General features: G+C 39.3%; 1 protein-coding gene across 2 annotated transcripts in view; it reads right to left on the bottom strand.

Annotated features, from left to right (window-relative positions):
- The window catches only part of akap10 (A kinase (PRKA) anchor protein 10), a 67,988-nt gene extending 45,258 nt beyond the window's left edge, over positions 1 to 22,730 (bottom strand). For both annotated transcript variants that reach the window (XM_043718328.1, XM_043718329.1), the window contains exons 1-2: positions 22,541 to 22,730; positions 1,071 to 1,121 (exon numbers count right to left, since the gene is read on the bottom strand). In XM_043718328.1, the coding sequence (XP_043574263.1) occupies positions 1,071 to 1,121; positions 22,541 to 22,562 (73 nt within the window). In that variant the 5' untranslated portion in view covers positions 22,563 to 22,730. The remainder of the gene's footprint in view (positions 1 to 1,070; positions 1,122 to 22,540) is intronic.
- Between the last annotated feature and the right edge of the window lie 588 nt (positions 22,731 to 23,318).

Raw genomic sequence — 23,318 nt, 5'->3', positions numbered from 1 at the left:
ATCGATTTCTGGACGCTGAGGCAATCAAGAGATAGGAGGATGGTTCAGACAATGGGGCTGATGTGGAAGGTTTGCCATTATCTTGTTGCAGTAGTGTCAATTGGTCTTTGCTTACGCTTGTCCCAATTTTATACAATATAAATACTGTTATAGTTTTATTTAAACAAAAGAAAAATGCAAATACATCTCTCCACCCATTACTACTGTATTGGAGCTCACAAATGCATATTGCCAGCACAAAGTTAATAGCATTTACAATAAAAGCAGAAAGAAAAAGGAAAAAATCCTATAGAAAAAAATATTTTTAACAAATAATTTTCCAATGTCCATAGAAGCTACTGCTTCATCCAAATGTCTGTAGCTGTCCCTCGGAGCAATTATAGACTCCAAATTACTCCAATAAAACCTTGAGTACATTCACTTCCAGAATACGTTCAAAAACATACAAATTACAGCTTTAGAATTTAAACTTCGATCACATTTGATATGCCTATTTTTATGACTTCAGCACACTTGTTGGTCTGAAAAGCAAAGGCCAAGTTAAAACAATTCATTACCCATCCTCAAACTATAATGAAAAGATTTGCCATGATAATGTTATCACAAAAAGTCACAATCTTAGATTGGGGATATTTGGCAAATAACATGTTTAGCTTTTATATGCAGAAGTGATACATACACAAAATACATATTTCAAGAGTTAATTTCAACTGGTGTGTCACACATTTTTATATTTGATGTTAATTCTAAATTCTAATTAAGACACAAATAGTTATCATTCAACACCAAATATGTATCCATGCAGTATCAGAAGCAGGTTAGATGTTAAGGTGGTCAGGAAACTAACAGATGAAAAGTGCTAGTATTACTAAACATTAAATCCCTGGATATGAATCTACACTGTTTTCTTCCAATTATAGCAGATATTTACAATGAAAGCAACTTTTGTGATCCTGACTTATTGTGACCGCTTCATTTGTGGTAAATGTAGTATTGTTCCAGATCATACCAGCATGTGCGCACGGACATACCGCCCGATCTCTACACACACTAGATTTTTTAAAAATTACCTTTGTTGGTTTGTGGCTCTGGGAGTTTCTCTTTTTCCCCTTTGGCTTTACCTGTACAAAACACAAACATACTCATTAATTCGATACTCCAGCTGCTCTACAAACACTGTCATACAACATTACCACTGAACATGCATACGTTCTTCAATAACTTTTGACAACCAGGAATTTAATGATAATCTCCAGTGACCGAAGAGATCTGAAATTTGATGACCCAATCCAAAATTAACTTATTTACACAGGGCACAAAGTTAGCTGTTGTTTTAATACAGTGTATAAGGAAAGATCAATAATTTTCACATCTGACTGACACTGTCATCTCCTCTTCACTGACTCCTCTATGCCACGCAAATGGAGAACACTTACTCAAACTTGCTAATGTGGCTCAAAGTGGCCCAATGGTGTAGATAGAAGTTACTGATGTTAAAAGCAAATGGTCTGGAACATCCAACATAAGATTTATACTTCTGATATCTATATCTGAATAAATTTTCTTTCACTTTGATTCCCTGTATCTGATGTCTAGCTGGGCATAAAGTTGCACAGTAGATTGAATTACTGTAACTATTCCATTATTCTCTAAACTTTGGAAGGTAGACATCACAATGATTTCAAGGGCGAGATAACAAGAAAAATTAAGTTACAGGAATGGCAATGAAAAAAATTGATCGATTTAAAGCATTATGTAAATAGAAAAGTAGATAAACTGCCTTCTGTCAAGCATCTATATCCATTTTCGATAGGTTGTAATTGGAAAATTACTTCTTCAACTTAACAGATGAAAGTGAGCGATGGTTCTGCAACACCAGAGTGCAGGAGTGCATTATGCCAAATTTTTTATCTCAACCATGCAGCTTTGATCTTTGGCTACATATAACCAACAGATTTATACTAAATACTCAACAAGTCAGTCAGCATGAACATACAGTACAAATTTCAGGAGATCTAAAAATAGCAAAGTTACATTATAGCTGTTTGCAAACTGAAATGACAAACAGGGCAGTGGGGCGGCAAAGATTTGAAGATGACCGCTGGATGTGATTTTTTTTTAATGTGCGCCACGCCTCTCCAAGACGTTTCAAATGAGATACGTTCCAATCTTACTGGAGAAGACTTTTCTGCAACAAATAATGTATCAAGTCATTATAAAGTGTAAAATGTTAAGTAATTTCCAGTGACCAAAATACAGGGTTAAGTATAGAAAGGGGAATTTCTGTGCACCATCTTCGCAGGTTTAAGTTAGTCTAATGACAATCACATAATTCATTTTTCACTCCAGTACAGAAATTCACAAACTTCCTCAATGGCATGATCCTAAATTAATGCCAGCATTCTGCCCACAGACCTGGGCTAGAATGAGCCAATGACAGTGCCAGTGCTATTCGTTTGACTGATTAATAGATGTGATCATACCACAGTACTGCTTGCGATACTTTACTTGCTCAAGGAATTACAATCTTCATTGATGCTTAATTTAGGAAAAACACAAAAATGAAAATACTATGACTATGCAGGAAATTTATTAGCAACTGTGGAGAGAATCAGAATTAATTTTGAGTCAAACAGGATTCTTCAGAAGTGCCAGTTTGACTTGAATTAGTAACTCAATTTCTCTCTCAGATTTTGCAAGACATGAGCACTCCTTGCAATTCTGTTTTTATTTCACACTTCCAGCATCCACATATTTTGCTTTCAATAGAGTTTATTTTACAAGATCACTGCATTTAAAAGTCGAGCAGAAGCATTTATAAACTTAGTGCTCTATATCTACACTTAAGTTCAAACTCTGCCAGCTTGAGAAAGGGAAGGAAACAATTACATTGTAAAAATCATGGTTTTAACATAATTGCCATATTCTGAACACACATTCATCTCACTTAGCACTGGAGCTAATTACATAATTCCACATTTGTAACAAACATAATAGATCTGTAATGCTATGTTATACTTTGTGGTAATTGTCACAACATGAAATATAGTATAGTGGGGCTAGTAATACTTCAGAGTTTAAACCATGATCTGTCAGTCCAGTTCCACAGATCAGGCAAATTTAGTGGTCATTTAGTGACTCGCACAAAATGTCAATAACATGTACTTAAGTCTTTCAAGTCAACATAAAACATAAAAGATGCTACAGTTGTTTTGCACAGGGCATGAAAATTTCTATCACCTTACATCCCTTTCTCTTTAAACAAACAAAAACATTCCATCCTCCACCCCCACAACAAAATGCTAGCAGTACATTATTTTCCAAAATGAAATCAGGGGATTTATTTTCTGGTATAACAACTTGCAGCTCCAGGGCTCACTGATCTCTATACAACTCATCATCCGTAGTCAAAGTACAATATCACTACAGCAATAAAAGAGGTTTGAGAATCCAAAGATTTCAAAGACATAACTCTCTCCAACCAGCACCTCAACAGTGGTAGATCCTCAAAGTACCTTTATAAGACAGTGCTCTTCAAGATTATGGATGATTTTGACAGATTAGACATAGAAAGATGCTTCATTTGTTTTCCTAAACACTAGGACTAACAAAAAACTAAAACTAAAAATAGAAAACATTAGAAGTGCACAACAGGATGGACAGCATCTGTGGAAATGGGAAAAGGTCAGCAGAACTAAAGTTAAAAACATAATAGTTGCACAAGTAAAAGGGGCTCAGTTGGAACGTAGAGAAAGGCTGGAAACATCAGAAGGGTAGTCTGTGATAAACAGTAGGCCAAGAGAGAATATATGATCAGAGGTTTCATGATACAGTAGTAAAAAGGGTTGGTAATGCAAAGGTACAAATATCGTGCCAAAAAAAACATTGTTTTTGTCCCATAACTAGTCAGTGCAGTTCAGATCCATGGATGTCTTACAAGTTAATTTCTCCTGCCCTCCATCACAGACCTTGCCTTTCGGTCTTCCCATCTTTCACTTGCTCAAACCTATCACATTTTACCTTTTCCAGTTCTGGTGAAAAGGTCACAGACCTGAAATGCTTGCTTCTCTCTGCAGAGACACTGCCAAAACTGCTCTGCTTCAGCATTTGTTTTTATTTTGGATTTCCAGCACCCTCAGCATTGTGTTTTTGGACACAAAATAGGGTAGCCATAACAAATCCAATAGGGAATTCAGAAGAAATTTCTTTATCGAAAACGTAGGCACACAAGGTTCACAAGCAGAAGTATTTGAGACAAACCACATTTAAGGGAAACCTGGATAAGCATGAGGACAAAGTGCAGGCAGCAGTGAGTGAGGTGTGGCAGTTTGGTCAGTGTGGAATTAGGTGAAATGTGGGAGGGAGCCTTTCTTTTTGTTCTGTCTTGTTTTCCTAATTACTTGCACAGATCAGTGGGGACAGGGTCAAACCAAAGACCAAGAGCTGGAAGAACATCACGGGTTGAATGGAGAAGCACCAGGGATAAGTAAAAGTCAGAGAATAAAAAGTCACAAAAGTTAAAGTAAAGGAAGCATCTTAACAGTTAACTAATTAGAAAAGTTAACAAGTCAGACTAAGCAAATTTAAGTTTAACTCATGATGAGTGTGTGCAGCCAAATGAAATCAGTAATTGTCATATGTGGGAAGTCATGGAACCCACCAACGTCCTAGATGACCACATGTGGAAGAAACGCTCCACGTTTCAGAGTTTGAGCAGTGGTTGAAGACACTGTGGCACATCAAGACGGAAAGTTACGTGGAGACCACATTTAGAGAGGTGGTCACACTGCTGCTAAAGGGACTGGAGGAAAAGAGGTAGCAGCTGACCACCAGGCAGTCAAAAGGAATCAGGCAGTCAGTGCAGAAGTCCCCTGGGGCCTGCTCACAAACTGCTTTTCCACTTTTGGAAGCTGACGAGATGCTCATTCCTCAAGGGAGTGAAGACTGCACAGGAGGGAAGGAAGAAAGGAGTGACAGTGGTAGGGTATTCATTGGACAGGCATTTTTGTGGTGGCAGATGTAACTCCAAGATGGTATGTTGTCTCCTTGCTGCCAGATCAGAAATATCACTTAGTGGCTGTAAGGCATCCTGAAGAGGGAGGATAGGACAGAGGCAATGGTACACACAATGGTATCAATGATATAGGGAGAATGAGGGATGAGGCCTTGCATTAAAAATTTAGGGAGCCAAGCAGTAGACTAAAGACCTCAAAAGGTTGTAGTCTTTGGATTACTCCCAGTGCCACATGCTTAAATAAGGTGCCCAGACTGAAGATAATACTCCAAATGTCTAACCTATAATTTGTACAGGTGCAGCATCACTTCCTTGCTTTTATTCCACCACTCTAATTATAACCCAAGGTTCCTCTAAACCTTAATAAGTGCTTTAACTTTTCTGATCATCTTCATAGAGTTATGCACTTGAACCCCAAGGTCCCTTTACTTCTGTACTATCCTCAAAGTTGTACCATTGAGTCTGTACAGTCTTCTCATGTTTCTTCTACCAACATACATTACCTCAAATTTCTCTGCGTTGAAATTCATCTTCCAGTTGTGTGCCATTTGACCAACTTGTCAATATCCATCTGAAGTCACTCAATGTCATCCCCACAATCCACTGTTCTCCCTAGCTTAGTATCATCTACAAATTTAGAGACTTTTCTCTTGACACCCATCTCCAAATAGTTTATACAAATCAGAAAAAGCAAGGGTCCCAACACTGATCGCTTGGGAACACCACTTTCAACTCATTTCCAGTCTGCGAAATATTCATCTATACCTATCCCCTCTCCTTTAGCCAATTTCTACACCAAGGACCCATCAATACCAAACATTTCTAATTTGCCAATGGACCTGCCATGTAGCACTGCATTCTGAAAGTTGAAACATATGCCATCACAGCAATACCTTCATCCACTGCTTGTGCCACCTTGTCAAAGGACTCAATTTACCCAATTTATGAAAGAACTCTCATTATTTTTCTTGAAGGACATATTTATCTTATCCTGTATTATGGACTTCATCAGTTTTTCCACTATCAAGCTGACAGGTCAGTAGTTTCTTGGGTTATCCTCTGAGCCTTTCTTAAACTGCTTCATATTTTCAAAGTCTCCAGTCCCCAGTTCTAATCAAATATTTAGAGGGATCTGGAAAATTTCTGTCACTAGCTCTGCAATTTGCTCCCTTACCTCACATCTGGAGTAAATCCCATCCAGGCCTGGCAATTTTGCTATCTGGAGTACTGCCAGTCTTTTTGGCACCTCTTTTTTTTAATCCACTGCTATACTGCTTGGTTGCTCAATGCCCACATTTTCAACTGGCCCATTGTCACCATTTTCTAATTTAGACTAGAAAGATTGCTGACAGGATTTGATACACAAGAAAGAAAAAAAAAGCTTGTGTGGAGTATAAATATCAGCACAGACCAGTTGGACCAAACAGCTTCTCTACGCTACAGAATGCATGCAATTTGGTGCAAAAGATTTCAGTGTCTGATGCAAAACCCCTCTAACTTAACCCTGATAATCACAGTCAAATAAGCAATTGAGAAACAGCATGCCTTTTGTTTTGGTTCCTCATTGATGTGTTTTCCGGAAATTGTCAAGGGAGAGGGATACCTCAGTGGTTGTGAATACAGCTTTTCTCAGTTGTCAGTTTTTGACACAAGCCATTATTAAAACTCAATTGTCTCACCATCTTGTGCTATTGGCACCCTGATTTTGGTGGTAGTACAATAAACAAATAAATACTGCATTACAATCATCAAAAATTGCACGTCCTAAAGAAATTGGATCCAATGGTTTCATCTGAATCAACCACCTTAATCTCAAAAGATCTGACACAAGCAAGCAGATGTACCCAATTGGTTCAGTACCTCCCTTTTCTGATTTATTAGACAATCACTGGGGGAAAGCAATAGATAAACAAATATCTGGGTTGCAATTCCATTGGATTAATGGCCATTATATCAACAGAAATTAAATGGCAAGGATACCATACATCTGCTGTCAATGCAGTCTTTAAAGTTGAAAACACCTATCCATTTATTCTAGGAACATAGCTGGAAACAATTAAAGTCACATCAACATCCATTTTACAGCTTCAAAGAAAAACCTTTCAAATTGTTTTTTAAAAGCATAATGCCACCGTGTGACCAGGTCCTGGTCGGCAATGCTCCCGGAACAATATACACAGCTGGCCTCTACTGGATTAAGAATGGGAGTTAATAGTAGATAATAAGGTAATAGCTTATGAAATGAAAAAATACTGCCATCTTCGTTGTACAGGAATCAAAAACCTTTTCAGTAATGCTGTAAATTAGGATGTGGAAAAGAGAGAGGAACTTGGTGAAACTACAATCACTTGGAAATTGATACTGAGCATAATGATAAACCTGCAGACAGGCAAGTCTCCGGATCCTGATGGACTGAGTGCCTAATGAAGAACTGTACGCTCTGGTGTTAATTCTCAAAAGTGCTTTAGATTCTGGAAAGGTTCCACTGAACTAAACAGTAGCAAATGTAACTCATCTAGTCAAGAAGGTAGGGAAGCAGAAATCAAGGCAAGCTAATAAACTTGACATCTGTTGTAGGAAAAGCTGTTCAAGTTGATCACCAAGGAGATTATAGCTGGGCACTTAGAAAAAACTCAAGGTAATCAGAACTAGTCATCAGGGATTTGAGAAAGGGAAATAATGTTTCAACAATTTATTGGAGTTCTTTAAAGGGAAAAAAATGAGTTGTGGATAAAGGGGATCCTGCAGGTACTGTGTACTTGGATTTTCAGCAGTTGTTTGACAAGGTGCCATATTAAAAAAAACTATATAGAAGCTCATAGTGCAGGGAGTAGCATTTTAACACGGATAGATGATTGGCTAACTAGTAGAAAAGTGCATTACGTCTCAGTAGGATAGCGCATTAGAAATCTATCCCCACTATTCCCAACATCAAAGTTAAAGACTTTATAAAGGTCTGCAAAATTCCCCAATTTATCTTTCTTCAGACTCAGATTAACAGAAAAACTGGACTAATATTCTTACTTAACAAGAATTAGTACTCAACAAATAAAAAAATTCTAGCTGCAGATAATCACTTAGGAGCCAGCAATATTAGCTCTACTGGTTAAAGCTCTACCCCAACACCTTCCTCCCACCCCCATCATTTCACTGAAATTAAGAAAAATGAGGAGTGGGGGATCTAAGAAAACTACAAAATTCTGACAGGACTAGGCAGGATAAATGCAAGAAGGATGTACCTGACGAGCAGAGTGTCCAAAATTAAGAGTCTCTATCTAAGAATTTCTTCATTGAGAAAGTGAAGAGCCTGTGGAACTGTCCACCACAGAAAGCAGTTGAGACCAAAACATTGAATGTGTTCAAGGAGTTAGATGTCATCTGAGGGCTGAAGGGATCATAAGTTATGGGGAGGTAGTGGGAATAGGGTATCGAGTTAAACGATCACATTAAATGGTAAAACAGGCTCAAAAGACAGAATGGCACACCCCGGTCCTTTTTTTTAAATGGCTGTGTGTTTCTATGTTTTCCTTTATTATGAGATAATCTGAACATAAATGTAAAGATGTTAGGTTCAAATTAGGACACCGATCAATTATTGTGTGCAGCTTTAACTTCATTATTTAATGATTTTTTTATTTTAACTGATGCATCGGATCTGGATGATGCTGGCTAAGCCAGCATTTATTGCCCACCGAATGGTTACCCTTAGGAAGGTGGTACTGAACTACCTTCGCAAGTGGCCTGCATGGGTTCAAGGCAGAAGCTCACCACCGCCTTCTCAAATAAACATTGGTCCAGTCAGCAATGCCCACATTCTATCAACAAGTTTCCTTTAAAAAAAAACTTCTTTTAAAAATAAGTGGCTTGGAGGTAGTTCAGAGAAAGTTTACTTGATTGACACGTTGATCGAGTGCTGTCTTATGGTAGGTTGGACAGATTGGGTTCAGTTCTAATGAAGTTCAGAAGAGTAAAGGCTGACAAGATTAAAGTGTATAAGATCCTGAAAGGTCTTGAGGAGCTATTGTCACCTTTTCATACACCTGTTTTGTAGTGTTATTGTGAATTTGTGACTAATTCGGTTGTCTAGAACCTCAAAATCTACACCATATTAAGATTGTACCTCTTCTGTGAATTACATCACCATTCTTTAATGCGTCAAACTAGATGGTCTTGCTAAACTGCAAACTAATAAGACGAGAAAATCATGAGTCAAAGTAAGTCAATATATCCACCGTTCTAACTCAGTTGTAACTTCCATAGCTAAATTTTCTTGTCTTCCTACTATTGTCTTGCATTCTAAAACAAAATCTTGCAATAGATTATCTATCCAGATTATCAATATAAATTCTACAATCTTGCACAACTGGATGCAATTAATTGTATGAAGTTTACAACCAACACATGCAATCACAATAATTTGAACATACATTAACTCGAACATACCAAAACCATACTTGAGCAAACTATGAAGGCATAAATCTAAGATGCTCATCAGTGGTATTTCTATTTCCTTGTAAACATCATACAAATTCATGTGTTGATTCAACAGGGGATTGCTGCAGCCTTTTATATACAAATATTGCTTTGCTTTAAAACATGGCCTGATTAAAAAAAAATCTGAAAATATCACCACAATAAATTTGAAGGCATTTGGTTTGTAAGGAAACTTTACATCATACTTTTAAGTATACTGTACAGAATTTTTAAAATTTCACTAATTGCTCAACTCTAATTGCACTTGAAAAAGGTGATGCAACATCACCTTATTTAACCACCGCAGCCTGTGAAATTGCACAAATGCTGTTAGGTTAGGAAATCATGGCATCACAGAACAGACACAGCTCAGATGGAGACCATTCAGCCCACTGTGTGAATTCGGCTCTCTGCAGGAGCACCTCATCTAGCACCTACAAACTTATCCTTTTCAGACAATTATTCAGTTCTCCCCTGAAGGCCTCAATTGAATCAGCCTGCATCACATTCCAGATTCCCACTGTTGTTACGCAAAAATGTTTTCACCATCATTTCGTTTCCAATCACCACCTCTCAGACGGGAGCAGCTCCCAGCTTCTCCAATCTATCCAGAGTTGCAGGTTTTTGGTTCCAGGCAATGATGCAAAAAAGCAATTTATTTTAGAGCCAGAGTGACATGTAGCTTGGAAGCGAACTTATTCACAGTTGTGTTTTCATGCATCTTCTGCCCTTGTCCTCCTGGGTAGATGGGAGTTGCAGAGATGATATCAACAATGTACTGAAGAGTTTCTGTCCCCTCCACATTTGAAGAGTCATCTAAACTTGAAACATTTACTTACTTTCTCTCCATGGATGCTGCCTGACCTGCTGTGATCTCCAGCATTTTTTTGTTTTCAGTTGCTGCTGTGTATCTTGTAGATGGCACACACTTTGAGGAAACAAATTTTTAAGGTGAAGGATTGGGGGGGGGGGGCATGCCAACTCAGTGATTTGCTGGATCCGGGATGATGCAAAGTTTTGGGAGTGTTGTTGCACTCAGCCAGCTAAATGGACAGCTTTCCTTCAATGCTTGACTTGTACCTTGCTGATAGTAGGAGAATTTATCAGGAATCGGAGTCGAGTTTCTTCCTGCAGAATCCTCAGTCACTGACTTGCTTTTGTAGCCTGTGTTTGTGTATCTGGTGTGGCTAAGTCTCTGGTTTCTTATGACTTACAAGAATTAAAAATTCAAGCTGTCACATGTCAGCTTCAAGTATCCTTGGGGTAGCATTCAGGAAGCTAAATTTGCAAGTAATCCTCAAAAAGCCTCATTTAATTATCCCCATTAACATTTGAAGGCTGTAGAAAATCACCCATTACTATTACAATGCAGTATGATAATATACCCTTGTGAAAAGGATTATAGTATAAGTGATCAAAAGGGAAAATTTGGAAATTGTTAAAAACAGATGTGAAAGATTACATATTATTCTGGTTCAAACTTGGATCAAACAAAATATTTGCATTTAAATGTTAAGTGTTACATGTACTTCTCGCTCTCGTCTAATTCATACCACACTGTTATTCTTTGTCTCCTCCCAGTTATTTCTGTCACTAAGTTTGCTCTAATATCTTATTTCTTTCAGCTTTCTAATCACCAACAACTCCTCAATCCTCCAAATGCAGCAGTTTATCACCTCCTGCCCTCTGCAGCTTGTTTGTCCAACCTTTCACAAGAAGCTTCCATGAGCATTTGATCTGCTTAATAACTTCTCTATCTGAACATACAGATGAATCATTGGAACCCCAGTTTCAGTCCCATCTCTCATACTGTTTGAGGTCAAGTATTTCTAGAGTTCTCTCCATCTACATTTTCCTGGGAACATTTGCTTGAGAAAGTAGTCTGTTAACTGGCCCTCAGCTTCAAGTTGTTTTTTTTTGCATTTCATGCCTTACTCAAATTTCTGGTTGTGCTTTCAAATTCAAGCCACTTTGAGTCATAGAGTCCCACAGCATGAAGACAGGCCCTTTGGCCCAAACTGGTCCATGCCAATCAAAAAGTCCAATCACGCTAACCCCATTTCCCTGCATTTGGCCCATATCCTTCCAAAACCTTTCCTATCCATGTATTTGTCCAAATAACTTTTAGATGTTGTTAATGTACCCGCCTCAACCACTCCCACTGGCAGCTCATTCCAATTGCGTATTATCTCCTTCATAGCAATCTGCACAATTTGAGGTGACCTGCATATATCCTTCAGGTTTATCTGTTGCTAGACCTTCCTGACAAATTGATTGCTTGGGGAGATTGGAAACAAATTTTCTAGAGATTTTCTTCTGTTTCTCTGGTTTCTTGTACCTTCAGGAGATTACATGGCTATGGAGAGAGGAGGGGAGGTGAGAGGTAGGGCAGGAAATGTTTGATTATGATTCTCTAGGATCAGAAGTCTGAGACAAGTTTATGAAGCAGCTCATCTTTTCCTATTATTTTTTGTATATTACCATTGATTAAAGAATACCACATAAAGGTCCCCTGGGCATTACCCAGATTATCTACACATTCGCCATTTTCTTACTTTTATTCTCATCCACATTATGGCTGCTTTCCTTCAAGTATCCTCATGTAACAGTCATCAATTTATGTCATCGTTATTTATCTGCTCAATCATCAGGGAGTAAAATAATAATAATATTAAAATACAATAAATAAGCATTGACTGCTCTTCAGGAACAATATAAATAGCCTGCAGCAAAGTATAACTGGATATCTCTAATTCCAGACATTCTGTCCAGTTGTTTGAAATTTCAGTTGCAAAAGCTGCAAAATATAATATTAGTTTTCCAAGAGAGGTAAAGGTCTAACTTACTTATAACTGTACAGCACCATGGTCTCATCAGGCCATCAACTGCAATGACTTCACTTATCAAATACTTCAGCACAAGTTCAGAGTCTGGGCCCTTTGCCATTACAATGAAGTTGAAAGGGACCCTTAAGAGAATGAGTTATTAATTGGCATAGAAGTTACTTGAGAGCACTCTTATAATAATTAAACAATGACCACAGGAAAAAGGACAGGTGTAAACTGATAAGCCGGACAATCAAGATTTATTTTTAATTTAATCTATTTTTACACACCTCTGGAGCAGGTGCGATTTGTACCCAGGACCCCTGCTCCAGGGGTCACTACCACTGCACCACAAAGCGGCCCTAGGACAATAAATGTTTTTTTTAAAAACATTTAATCTATTTTTCGAATCAAACTGTTCAGAGACTTTATTACACGCTTCTCTGGAGCAGGTGGGGCTTGAACCCTGGCCTCCCAGTCCAGATAAACAGACAATATCACTGCACCACAAGGCAGACCAGAGGACAATCAACGCTATGTTAGGAAGTAGAGTGATAACGCCTGGAATGGCCTTTTGGTAAACTGGCAGAGACTGAAGTTATGGAATTACACATGAGATTTTCATATGCTTGGTATGGAGAAATGCAGGAAGTGAGGAAAATCCTGAGTTTCTATGGACAACTGAGCTACATTGGTCCAAAGGCAGATCAAGAACAAAACAGACTTAAACCCAACTGATTTGGCTTTTGTATCAACAATGGCGATGCAAAAATATTTAGACATAGTAATGTGTGTGTATTCAAGAACACGCATATTATGTTTTCTGTTAATTTTCATAGCAACCTTATTATGGCACATTATGGGTTTCTGGTCTATTTGTAGTCGCTAATCTGAGTAGCTCTTCACCATTCGTCACAGCTCCCCCAGAAAATAACTTTTCCTTCCAAGCAGCAGAACTCTAACTAGGTCAATCAGATTTTCCATGTAAACAGCCTAATCCCCACACAGTGTTGCAATACATCAAATCGAATGTATTTTGACAATACTGTGATGCAACTCTGTGCCCATTACTGCACACAAAGCAAATTCCATTCTTGCCTTCAGGTATAAACGAGAAATCAATCACATCACCCTAAAGCATGAAGCAAAGAAGATGAAAGGAAGAAAAGGTAAAATAAACAAACTGTATGCCATCCCAAGGCACATTCCAAAAAGCTCAGCAGTAAGGTCAACAACATACTTGGGGAGATGAGTGTGGGTGGGACATGTACCCCCCCTAATATACTGTAAGGAGAAAATTGGAAATGAGAAACCAGAAAATAGTTCAATAAATTAAGCCCTCCAAGATCATTTAAAATAAGTACACAGGTCACAGATTTAACTCCAAAGTCAGGCAATGTGACAGTGCAAAGCAACTGCCTTGAGCAGTTCAACTTCAATCTTCCACCATGCATCAGGTGTAAAACACATTCTGTAGTGTTACGTAAACATAACCAATGTACTGAGTTCTAAAAGCATAAGAAAATTCAAGGACACAAAAACACCTTCTGCAACATAATGAATTTCCCAAAACTGTGTTCATAAACTGGCCCAATTTTTTCAAAAAAACTTCTCCCAATAGATTCTATTAACAGAAGGATATGTAGATGGCAGAAGCAGGCTGTACCACATAACTGGATAGAACAGACCATTTGGCCTCTCTCCTCTTCAATGTTATACATGTTGAAATCCACAAATGTTCACAGCACAAAAAGAAATCTATTAAATGTGCCTGCTCCACGACAATGATTTAATCCCATTCTTCACTCTTCCTTGACTGGTGCATATTTAAAATATTCAGCAGCTTTATTTTCAAAGGTTCCAAGAATCCTGCTTCCACCAACATTTCTGGTAGAGCATTGCAACTCATGAAACCTTTGAAGAGATTAATTTTATGCCCCTTAAGTTTAACTCATTGACCAATAGAAATATGTCAGCAAACCAGCTCCATCAGATCATATTGAACAATTTTAACTGAGATGAAAAGTTTCTCTAGTCTTTTCTCATAACCAAAGCCTCTCATCCAACACAGTCTTTGGGAATCTTTATTACACCCAAGGCACTGACATAACCCAATCCACATTATAGAATCCAGAAGTACCCTCAATTTACAATTTTATTTTAAAACAAACTATTTGTATTTTCTCAGTGTCCTAGCCTCCTATAGCACTGGATTTCATTTAGAGTCTTTCATATGGAAGATTCCCAACTCCCAAAACAAAAACTAGAGCATGCAGAATCCTATCAGCTTCTTATGGAATAGTGGTAGTGTCGCGGCTCAAGTTCCCACCAGCTTCAGGTGTATCGTAACACATCTGAATTGGATGATTAAAAGTATCTACCATCATCACTACACAACACAGGCCTTTACTGTGCCAACAGAGTTTCTAGGGCTCTTGTGGCACAGTGATAGTTTTCCCACCTTTGGGCGAAAAGATCCAGGTTAAAGTGCTAACTGCCCTGGGAATGTGACATAAAATGTTTGATCAGGTTAATTAAACTAACTGTGGTACCATTTGAGTCACACAGCACATGGCAGTGTTCCTATCTCAGAAGTAAAATGCCAGAGTTCAAGTCTCACATGCTCCAGAGGATGTCATAACATGTCTGAACAGGCTGATTAAAATTATCTACAGATTTATTTGTCAAAGTCTTCAAAAAGAAAATCTGACCTTCTGCAGCAGGAAAGTCATCCACTAAAATTATTCCAGCAGGTTGTTATTGCTGTACATGCACTATTTCAGCTTAACCCTCAGAATGGCCATTGCGATACATTACCGAGGCAAGTGGGCCTCTCGTGGTATTGTGGGTATGCCAAATTTTTTTAATCGGAGGCTCAACTTCACTTATTTCTGAAGGTTATTCCATGTCAATAATCGAATTCTACAATCATTCATAAGATTTGTTAAATCAGTCCCTCATGCTGTTCTGTTATGTAGATCTCCAAGCAGATTGGAAAGTAGTACAAAATCTGAATAACAAATTATTATCCTGTCCTTCAAATCAAATACTTTGAAAAGCATTTGACATAGGAGCATAGGAATTGGGTGCGGGATCAGGAAATTCAGCCCTTCCAGCCCACTCTGCCATTAACATGATCATGGCTGATCATACCCTGGTCTCAACTCCACTTTCCTGATTGCTCCACAATAGCCCTTTATCCCACGTTTCGTCAGAAACATATCTATTTCTTTCGTGAATCTGTTGATTGATTCTGCCTCCACTTGACTCCATGGCAGTGTGTTCCACAGATTCACAACCCTCAAAGAAGCGGTTTCTCATCTCAGTTTTGAAACTACCTCTCCCTCACTCCATATGCATGCACGCTTGTTCAAGACTGTTCCACAAGGGAGAACATCTGTTCAATTTCCACCTTAACAATCCCCTTTAGCATTTTATATACCTCAAAACGGATCACCCCATCCCATTCTTCTGAACTCCAATGCGTACAAGCCCAAGCTTTTCAACTGTTCCATGTACAACAGCCCTTTCAACTCTTGAAATCAACCGTGTGAACCTCCTCTGAACTGCCTCCAATACCACCACATCTTTCCTCAAGTAAGGAGACCAAAGCTGGACACAATACGCCAGACATGGTCACATCAATGCCTTACATAATTGTAACACCACTTCATTACTTTTATAATACAATCCTTTTGTAATAAATGCCAGGATTCCATTTGCCTTCCTTATATGCTGCACCTCCGTACCTAAAGTCTGCAATTCATGCACAATGCTCAGATGGCTCTACACTGACACACTTTATATTTGCTTCCCATTTATATAATAAGTTGTCCTTCTATTTTTTTCCAGCCATAGTGGACAGCCTTGCACTTATCCACATTAAATACCCTCTGCTAGATTCCGGCCCACATTCTAGCCTATATTCATCTTTAAACTCTAGCTCATCACTGCCTGGTTTCCAACTTATTTTAGTATCATCCATGAACTGTCAATAGTTGCAGCAATTTTACTTCAGGATTCAAACTTTCTTACTCAGTACTGCTTTAAACCACAAGCAAAATCTAAATTGAGAAGTAGATTTTGGCAATTATTGATGGAGGGGATATCTCCATTTGCACAGAAAAAGACCTGCAAGCAACAACAAACTGATTAGTTTCTGAAGATATTGCATGTACCTTACTCATTGCTGGTCCACAATTTTGTTCACTCTCACATCACCATACAGAAATATTCATAGATCAATAACGAATGAGAAATTAGCTGTTTACCATTTATTTGGTTGTTTTTATACTGAGAGTCAAAAAATATCTATCAAGAATAACTTTCCACAGAATATATTACAGTCCTTCAAAAAACAGTTTGTGTTAATGAAAGATTCTGCTGAAATATTTATGATATCATAGCTAGAAATACCTTCTGAACTTGAATAATGATACATTTCCTAAATACTCTCACTCTTCATCTTCACTTTTGCTGATCACTTTGGAATGAGAGAATGAGGAGGAAATGAAACTGGTGTAACCATTTCAAACACAACACAAAATGTTTATTGGTTTGGTTTATTTCCTTTATGTCATCCAGAGGTCTGTTTAGAGAAAACTTAGAATAAACAATTTGAATTGCCCAATGAAGAATCCAAGGTTCAGTATACTTCTAGGAGAAAGCAAGACTGCAGATGCTGGAGATCAGAGTAGAGAGGGTGGTGCTGGAAAAGCAGAGCCGGTCAGGCAGCATCAGAGGAGTATGAGAATCGGCAATTCAGGCATAAGCCCTTCCTGATTAAGGGCTAATGCCTGAAACGTCGATTCTCATGCTCCTCGGATGCTGCCTGACCTGCTGTGCTTTTCCAGCATCAGTGTACTTCTGCCAGCAAATCAATTCTCAAGAATTTCAGTAATTCTGAGGTTTCTTCCAAAGTTCCCGCTCTGTTTCCTTGTGTACCTTGGACTATTTCTTTATCTTTTATTCCTAGTCGTATCTGCTTCCATGTTGATGAGAGCTTACTTAATATACTTGCTGAGCATACACTGCTTTCCTTATGTCAAATAATTCAAAATAAATCTCTACATTTAGTAAAGCAATGTTTACTGACCAGGATATTACTAGTGTTCCCAAATGAACACTTTGTTCCTCTCTACTACACACCACAAACACATACTTGTTATAGTTTAAATTAACTATACAGAAGTTAGCAATTTTCTGGAAAGCCATGAAGTACATTTGCAGCTGCGAGGGTGGATGAGTAAGCAACAGACGTCAACAACCCTTAGTGTTCAGCTGAAAGAAGGTACAACTTGTGCAGGGTGAGAGGCTTACTATTTTTACATGTATGAATAATGTTAATATTACTGTGAAGCTAACCTGTCGTCTACAGCAATTCAAATATTCACAAATCTTTCCTTTTGGCTATCATGAAGTTGCTTGCTGAAATAGACCCTCAAATTTATTAAATACGCATAGACATTGAAGTGCCCACTAATATTCCTGCACTAGAGCTGGAAAATGTAACTGACGCTTTGGAGTATACAAGTACATACATTGCATTTAAAAGCTTGTAAAGGCTCAAAGTTATCTTGTACATTAAAAATAATTTACATTTATATAAATCTTTGTGGCCAAGGTGTGCATAATGCATGAAGATGATTGCACTTGACAACACATCTGTTTCCCAAGAATTAGGTCCCAGTTTGGAAAGACCTTGTGGGAAAACTTAGATGGCAAGCAACAGCTACTTGCATTTATACTGTAATAACATGGCAAAAAATTTTCACAAGACTGTTAACAATGGCACTGAGCCACTAAGGAAATATAGAAACAGATGAGCTAGGATATCAGGAGCGTCTTAAAGGAGTAAAGAGAGTGTGTGCCTGTGTACATGTGTTCCAGAGCCTACACACTAGACAGTTGAAGAGATAAATGCCAATGGAGAAGTGAAGGAATGCACAAAATGGAGACGTGCAAAGATAGCAGAGAAATGTGCACCTGCAGATTAAAGAGATATGGAACGACAAGAGAATAGAGGGATTTGAGAACAAGACCAAAAACTTTAATATTGTGATATTGCCCCATCAGAAGCCAGCACAGCACAATGGTGAGTGAATGGGACTTGGTATGAAATAGAATATGGTCAGCAAAGCTTTGAATCAGCTCAAATTTAGGGGGATAGAAGATGGAGCCAGCAAGAATGATGGGATATACAAGTTGTAAGTTTGCTCACTGAGCTGGTAGATTTGTTCTCAGATGTTTCATCACCATGCTAGGTAGCATCATCGGTGAGCCTCCAGTGAAGCACTGGTGTTCTGTCCTGCTTGCCATTTGTGTGTCTTGGTCTGTGGTGGTGGGTGATATCACTTCTGGTTGTTTTTCTGAGAGGTTGGTAAATGGGGTCCAAATCGATATGTTTCTTAATGGAGTTCCAGTTTTAATGCCAGCCCTCTAGGAATTCTTGTGTATATCTTTGTTTAGCCTATCTCATGATGGATGTATTGTCCCAGTTGAACTGGTGCTCTTTGTCTGTGTATGGATACTAGTGGTAGTTGGTAATATCTTTTAGTTGCAGCCCTTGCAGGGTATTTTGTATAGGACGTACATTCTGCTGGTTATTGGTTCTGGGTCCTTTAAATTCATCAGGAACTGTTTCAGTGTGGTAGTACGTTTATGGGCTACCATGATGCCTAGAGGCCAGAGTAGTCTGGTCATCATCTCAGAGATGTCTCCTGTAGTTGAGCATCTGGTCAGTGTGCGTCCACATAGTGAACCCAAAGGACAACATCCTCCAACTAGTAAACCTGTGCCTCACAACTCACTTCACCTTCAATGACAAGATCTACAAACAAATCAATGGGACACCTATGGGATCACCAATATTGGGACTCTTAGCAGAACCAGTCATGCAGAGGTTAGAGTGAACAGCCCTTTCCATGATCCAGCCCCAAGTTTTGGGTCTGCTACGTGGATGACACCTTTGTCATCACAAAACACAACAAATTAGAAGAAATCCACAAATACATAAACAGCATCCTTACTGGTATAAAGTTCACCAAAGAGGAAGAGAACAACAAGACTCCCCTTCATAGATGTCACAGTAGAATGAAAAGCCAGAGAGCTGCAGACCAGTATCTACAGGAAAGCCACACATACCAACCAGATACTCAACAACAGGAGCAATCATCCCAACACCCCAGGCGGAGCTGCATCAGGACATTATTTAAACGAGCCCCAAACACATTGCAGCACCCAGGAACTATGAGAAACAGAGGAAAAACATCCATACAACATATTCAGGAACGGGTACCTGGTAAGCATAGTCCACCAATTCTTACGCAACAGACCTAAACAAGACAACAACACACCCACAGACTCTAGCCACCTGCCATACGTTAACAAACATTACATTGGACAAACGGGCAGAAAACTAGCCACCAAAAGACTGACCAACTATCACTAGTAACCATACACACAGACAAAGAGGGAAACCAGTTCAACTACGATAGGCTAAACAAAGACACACACGGGAATCCCTAGAGGCCTGGCATTCAAACCAAAACTTCATTAACAATCATATCAATCTGGATCCCATTTACCAACCTCTCAGAAAAAGAACCGCAAGTGATATTACCCACCACAACAGACCAAGACACAAAAATAGCAAGTGGGACAAAACACCGTGCTGCAAGGCTCTCATGATATTACCTAGCATGGTGATGAAATGTGAGAACACACCTACCAGCTCAGTGAGCAAATTTACAACCTAATTCACAACCTGAGCTATAAATCTTTAAAATCAGGATACACAAGTCGAAAGACAAGACTGACATGGATAAGGTACAGAGATGGGCAGTATTAAAGGAGGAAGTACGCTGAGCTGAACGTGTGGATGTGTGACCAGAATCTCATCAGTCTTAATTATGATGCCAAGGTTATGAACAAGAAACCAATACAAAATTAATGCTCTTAGGGTGAAGTACTTCTGGTGTTTAGGAGGTAATCTGGCACAAGGAACTTTGGAAGCTTAGTTGTGTGTAGTAAGATCCCATAACTACAATCAGATAATGACTAGGTGCACTTTAAATGGAGTTGGTCACACCTGCGCACACACACACCATGAGTGCTGGGGATAAAATAAGCACTACCGCACTTAGGTGGTAGTGTGGGGGTTAAATAAAAAAAAATGAACAGATTGTGTGAATAAAGATTCGTGCACTTTGTGTCTTTCACTGTGTCGCACACCTGCACACACACACACACCATGGGTGCTGAGGGAAAATTAAGCACTACCGCACTTAGGCGGTAGTGTGGGAGTTAAATTATTTAAAGAAAAGAAAGAAAAAAAGAAAAAAAAAGAAAAGAAAAAAAAAGAAAAATAAATGGAGTTGGTTTAAGTGATAATGCTCACCAGAACTCTGGAAGAAATTCCCTATGTTTTTCAAGTAGTTAACAGAATCTTTTGCAATTGCCCAATTTAGTTTTAAGGATTTTAATTAACTTTCTTATATAAAAGCTGGCACCCCCAGCAGTGGATCACCTGTTTACAATTACAATGATCAGTTAGCTTAGATTCAACACTAAACCATAATTTGAACCATGGTCAATTGACACATAAGTGAGGATGTTACTAGTAAGCCAAGGCTTACCCTTTAGGTAGGAATATACACAAGTATGATAAATGCAAATTCACACTGTCTTTCATAAATAGTTCAAGTTCTCATTCCAGCCTCTCATTCTCAATTCTAAAGTACAATTGTCACATTTGCAGACTAACTGAATGAAAGATTGGTAACTGACAAGAGTGTTACTGGAATTGGCAGAGGACACAATTGCAATCATGTTGCCTTGGGCATCTATTGTCTAAGTTACTATTCATGATAGGGTATTTTAGCATTTAATGTTTCTCTAAAAACGGCTACGTTGCAATTATCTTAAAGGTCTAATGTTGAATGAAGTAGGGGCTTTATGTCCATTAGCTTGATCAAGTTCTAACAAGCAACTCCAAGAAGAGCAAACTAACAAATACATCACTAACTGAGATATACATTTGTAGCACATACATTTCCACTATGTTCTCTACTGTAAGCATGCAAAAGAAAAGCCACAAATTATAGATCTCATTTTATCCGATACAATTCGGGCAGTTAGCTTGCCAAGCAGTCCATGTTAAATTCAAATTTATATTTATACAGCAGAACATCAAAGTTGAATGTGAAAGGGCGAGAGAGTTCATAAGACTCATGAGAATGGCTTCAGGAGTGAGGAACTTCGGTTTTGTAGGCAAATTAGGGAAGTGGGGACTGTATTCTTCAAACAAAAAGCTGTTAGAGGTACTCAAATCATGAGGGGTCTTGAAAGTAGGTAAGGAAAAGTTGTTCCCAATGGTTAAAGAATTGAGAACGACAGGACAGTTTTTAAGGTATTTGGTAAAAGTAGCAATCATGACATCAGGTAAAAAAAATTTCACCCAGCAAAGGAATCTGGAATGCACTACCACAGTGTGTAATGGAGGCAGATTCCATTGAAGAGAATTTTGGATTATTAACCAAAAAGTAAGGATGTGCAGGGTTACAAAGAGAAAAACAGTGAAGTGACACAAGGCAAATTTCTCCTTTGAAGGGCTAGCACAGAGACGAAGTATCGAATGACTTCCTATGTTGTTGACATCCAGTGATTCTGAGTTGGCTTCACAACAGTTTGAAACCTCTATATACTCAATCAGCTGCGCTCTCCTTTATTCTCCCCTATCTCCAAGTTCCGACTAGTTCTTTGCAACGGAACAGAACGCCAAGGTGACACAGTCCATGAAACTATGTAGTTGAGATTTAGGCTGCTGGTGAACACATCCGCCTAAAATTGCATAACACTCTCTCATTTCAAAACACAGTAGAAACCTGAAAGTTTGTGCCCTACCCCTGTGGTTTCTCTCCAAACTCTCGGGTTGAATTTAAGATTCCTCTGCCTGAATTGTTGAGCTCACTGCATTAAAATTGGAGCTGGGGCATCTCTTTCCTTTTAAAGAGAAAGCACTTGAATGTGCAGAACATTAACACAGGAAGCAGACTAAAAGACAAATGAAGGTGCAAGCTGTTGTCCACCCTGCTCAGGCAGAGACTGTAATGTGAAGGAGGGAGGGTGTTGCCGAGAAGGCAGCAGCTGCTTGTGGGAGGCCTACCCCCAGTAGTAGGGCCTGGTGCCTCCGCCTCCCTCTCGCTAAACCCGCTTCACTCCTCCTTACCTTTTCGCCTAAAAAATGACATGTTCGGGGACTATGCGGGAATTGTGGCGCCGCTCGTTCAGTGCATGGCCGGCGGCTCAGACCTCGCTTCATTCATTATACGAGAGGGAAAGAGGGAGCTGTCAAACCGGCACTTCCTCCTCCTCATAGTCTTCTGTCGGCGGCCATCGAGCCGAGCGGAAACCGACGGAGCCGAGCGCTGCCGAAGGAACGTGAGTGGAGCCGAGCGCTGCCGAAGGAACGGGAGTGGAGCCGAGCGCTGCCGAAGGAACGGGAGTGGAGCCGAGCGCTGCCGAAGGACGTGAGTGGAGCCGAACGTTGCCGAAGGATGGTGAATCTAGCCGAGCGTTGCCGAAGGGACGTGAGTGGAGCCGAGTGCAGTGCGCCGAGTAGAGCCGAAAGGATGTGGTTGGAGCCGAACGAAGGCGAGTGGAGCCGAACGCCGCCAAAAGACTGTGAATGGAGCCGAGCGTTGCCGAAGTAAAGTGAATGGAACTGAGCGCTATGAACGAAGGAAACCGCGCAAACGCACTAAAGTGCTAGACTCAGTAGGAGAGACCCCAAAAGGACAAGGGACCCTGGACTCTGCATAGTTGCATTCGCACACTGCAGCCACAAACAGATACCTCGCACAAGTCAGCTATATTTAGCACCAAACCTTTGTTTCCCAAGTTCTATTTTTCTCTGTTAAATCCGCTGGGAAAGCAAACACGTTGGTCGTTAAAAGTTGGACTTGCGGGTGGTTACTAATATATTATTCGTGGTCCGAAGTGCCCAT

The sequence above is a fragment of the Chiloscyllium plagiosum genome, chromosome 28, assembly GCF_004010195.1.
Source record: "Chiloscyllium plagiosum isolate BGI_BamShark_2017 chromosome 28, ASM401019v2, whole genome shotgun sequence".
In the NCBI taxonomy this organism is placed as follows: Eukaryota; Metazoa; Chordata; class Chondrichthyes; order Orectolobiformes; family Hemiscylliidae; genus Chiloscyllium; species Chiloscyllium plagiosum.
Note: the sequence above shows the minus strand (reverse complement) of the source record. Positions and strands in the feature narration are given on the sequence as shown.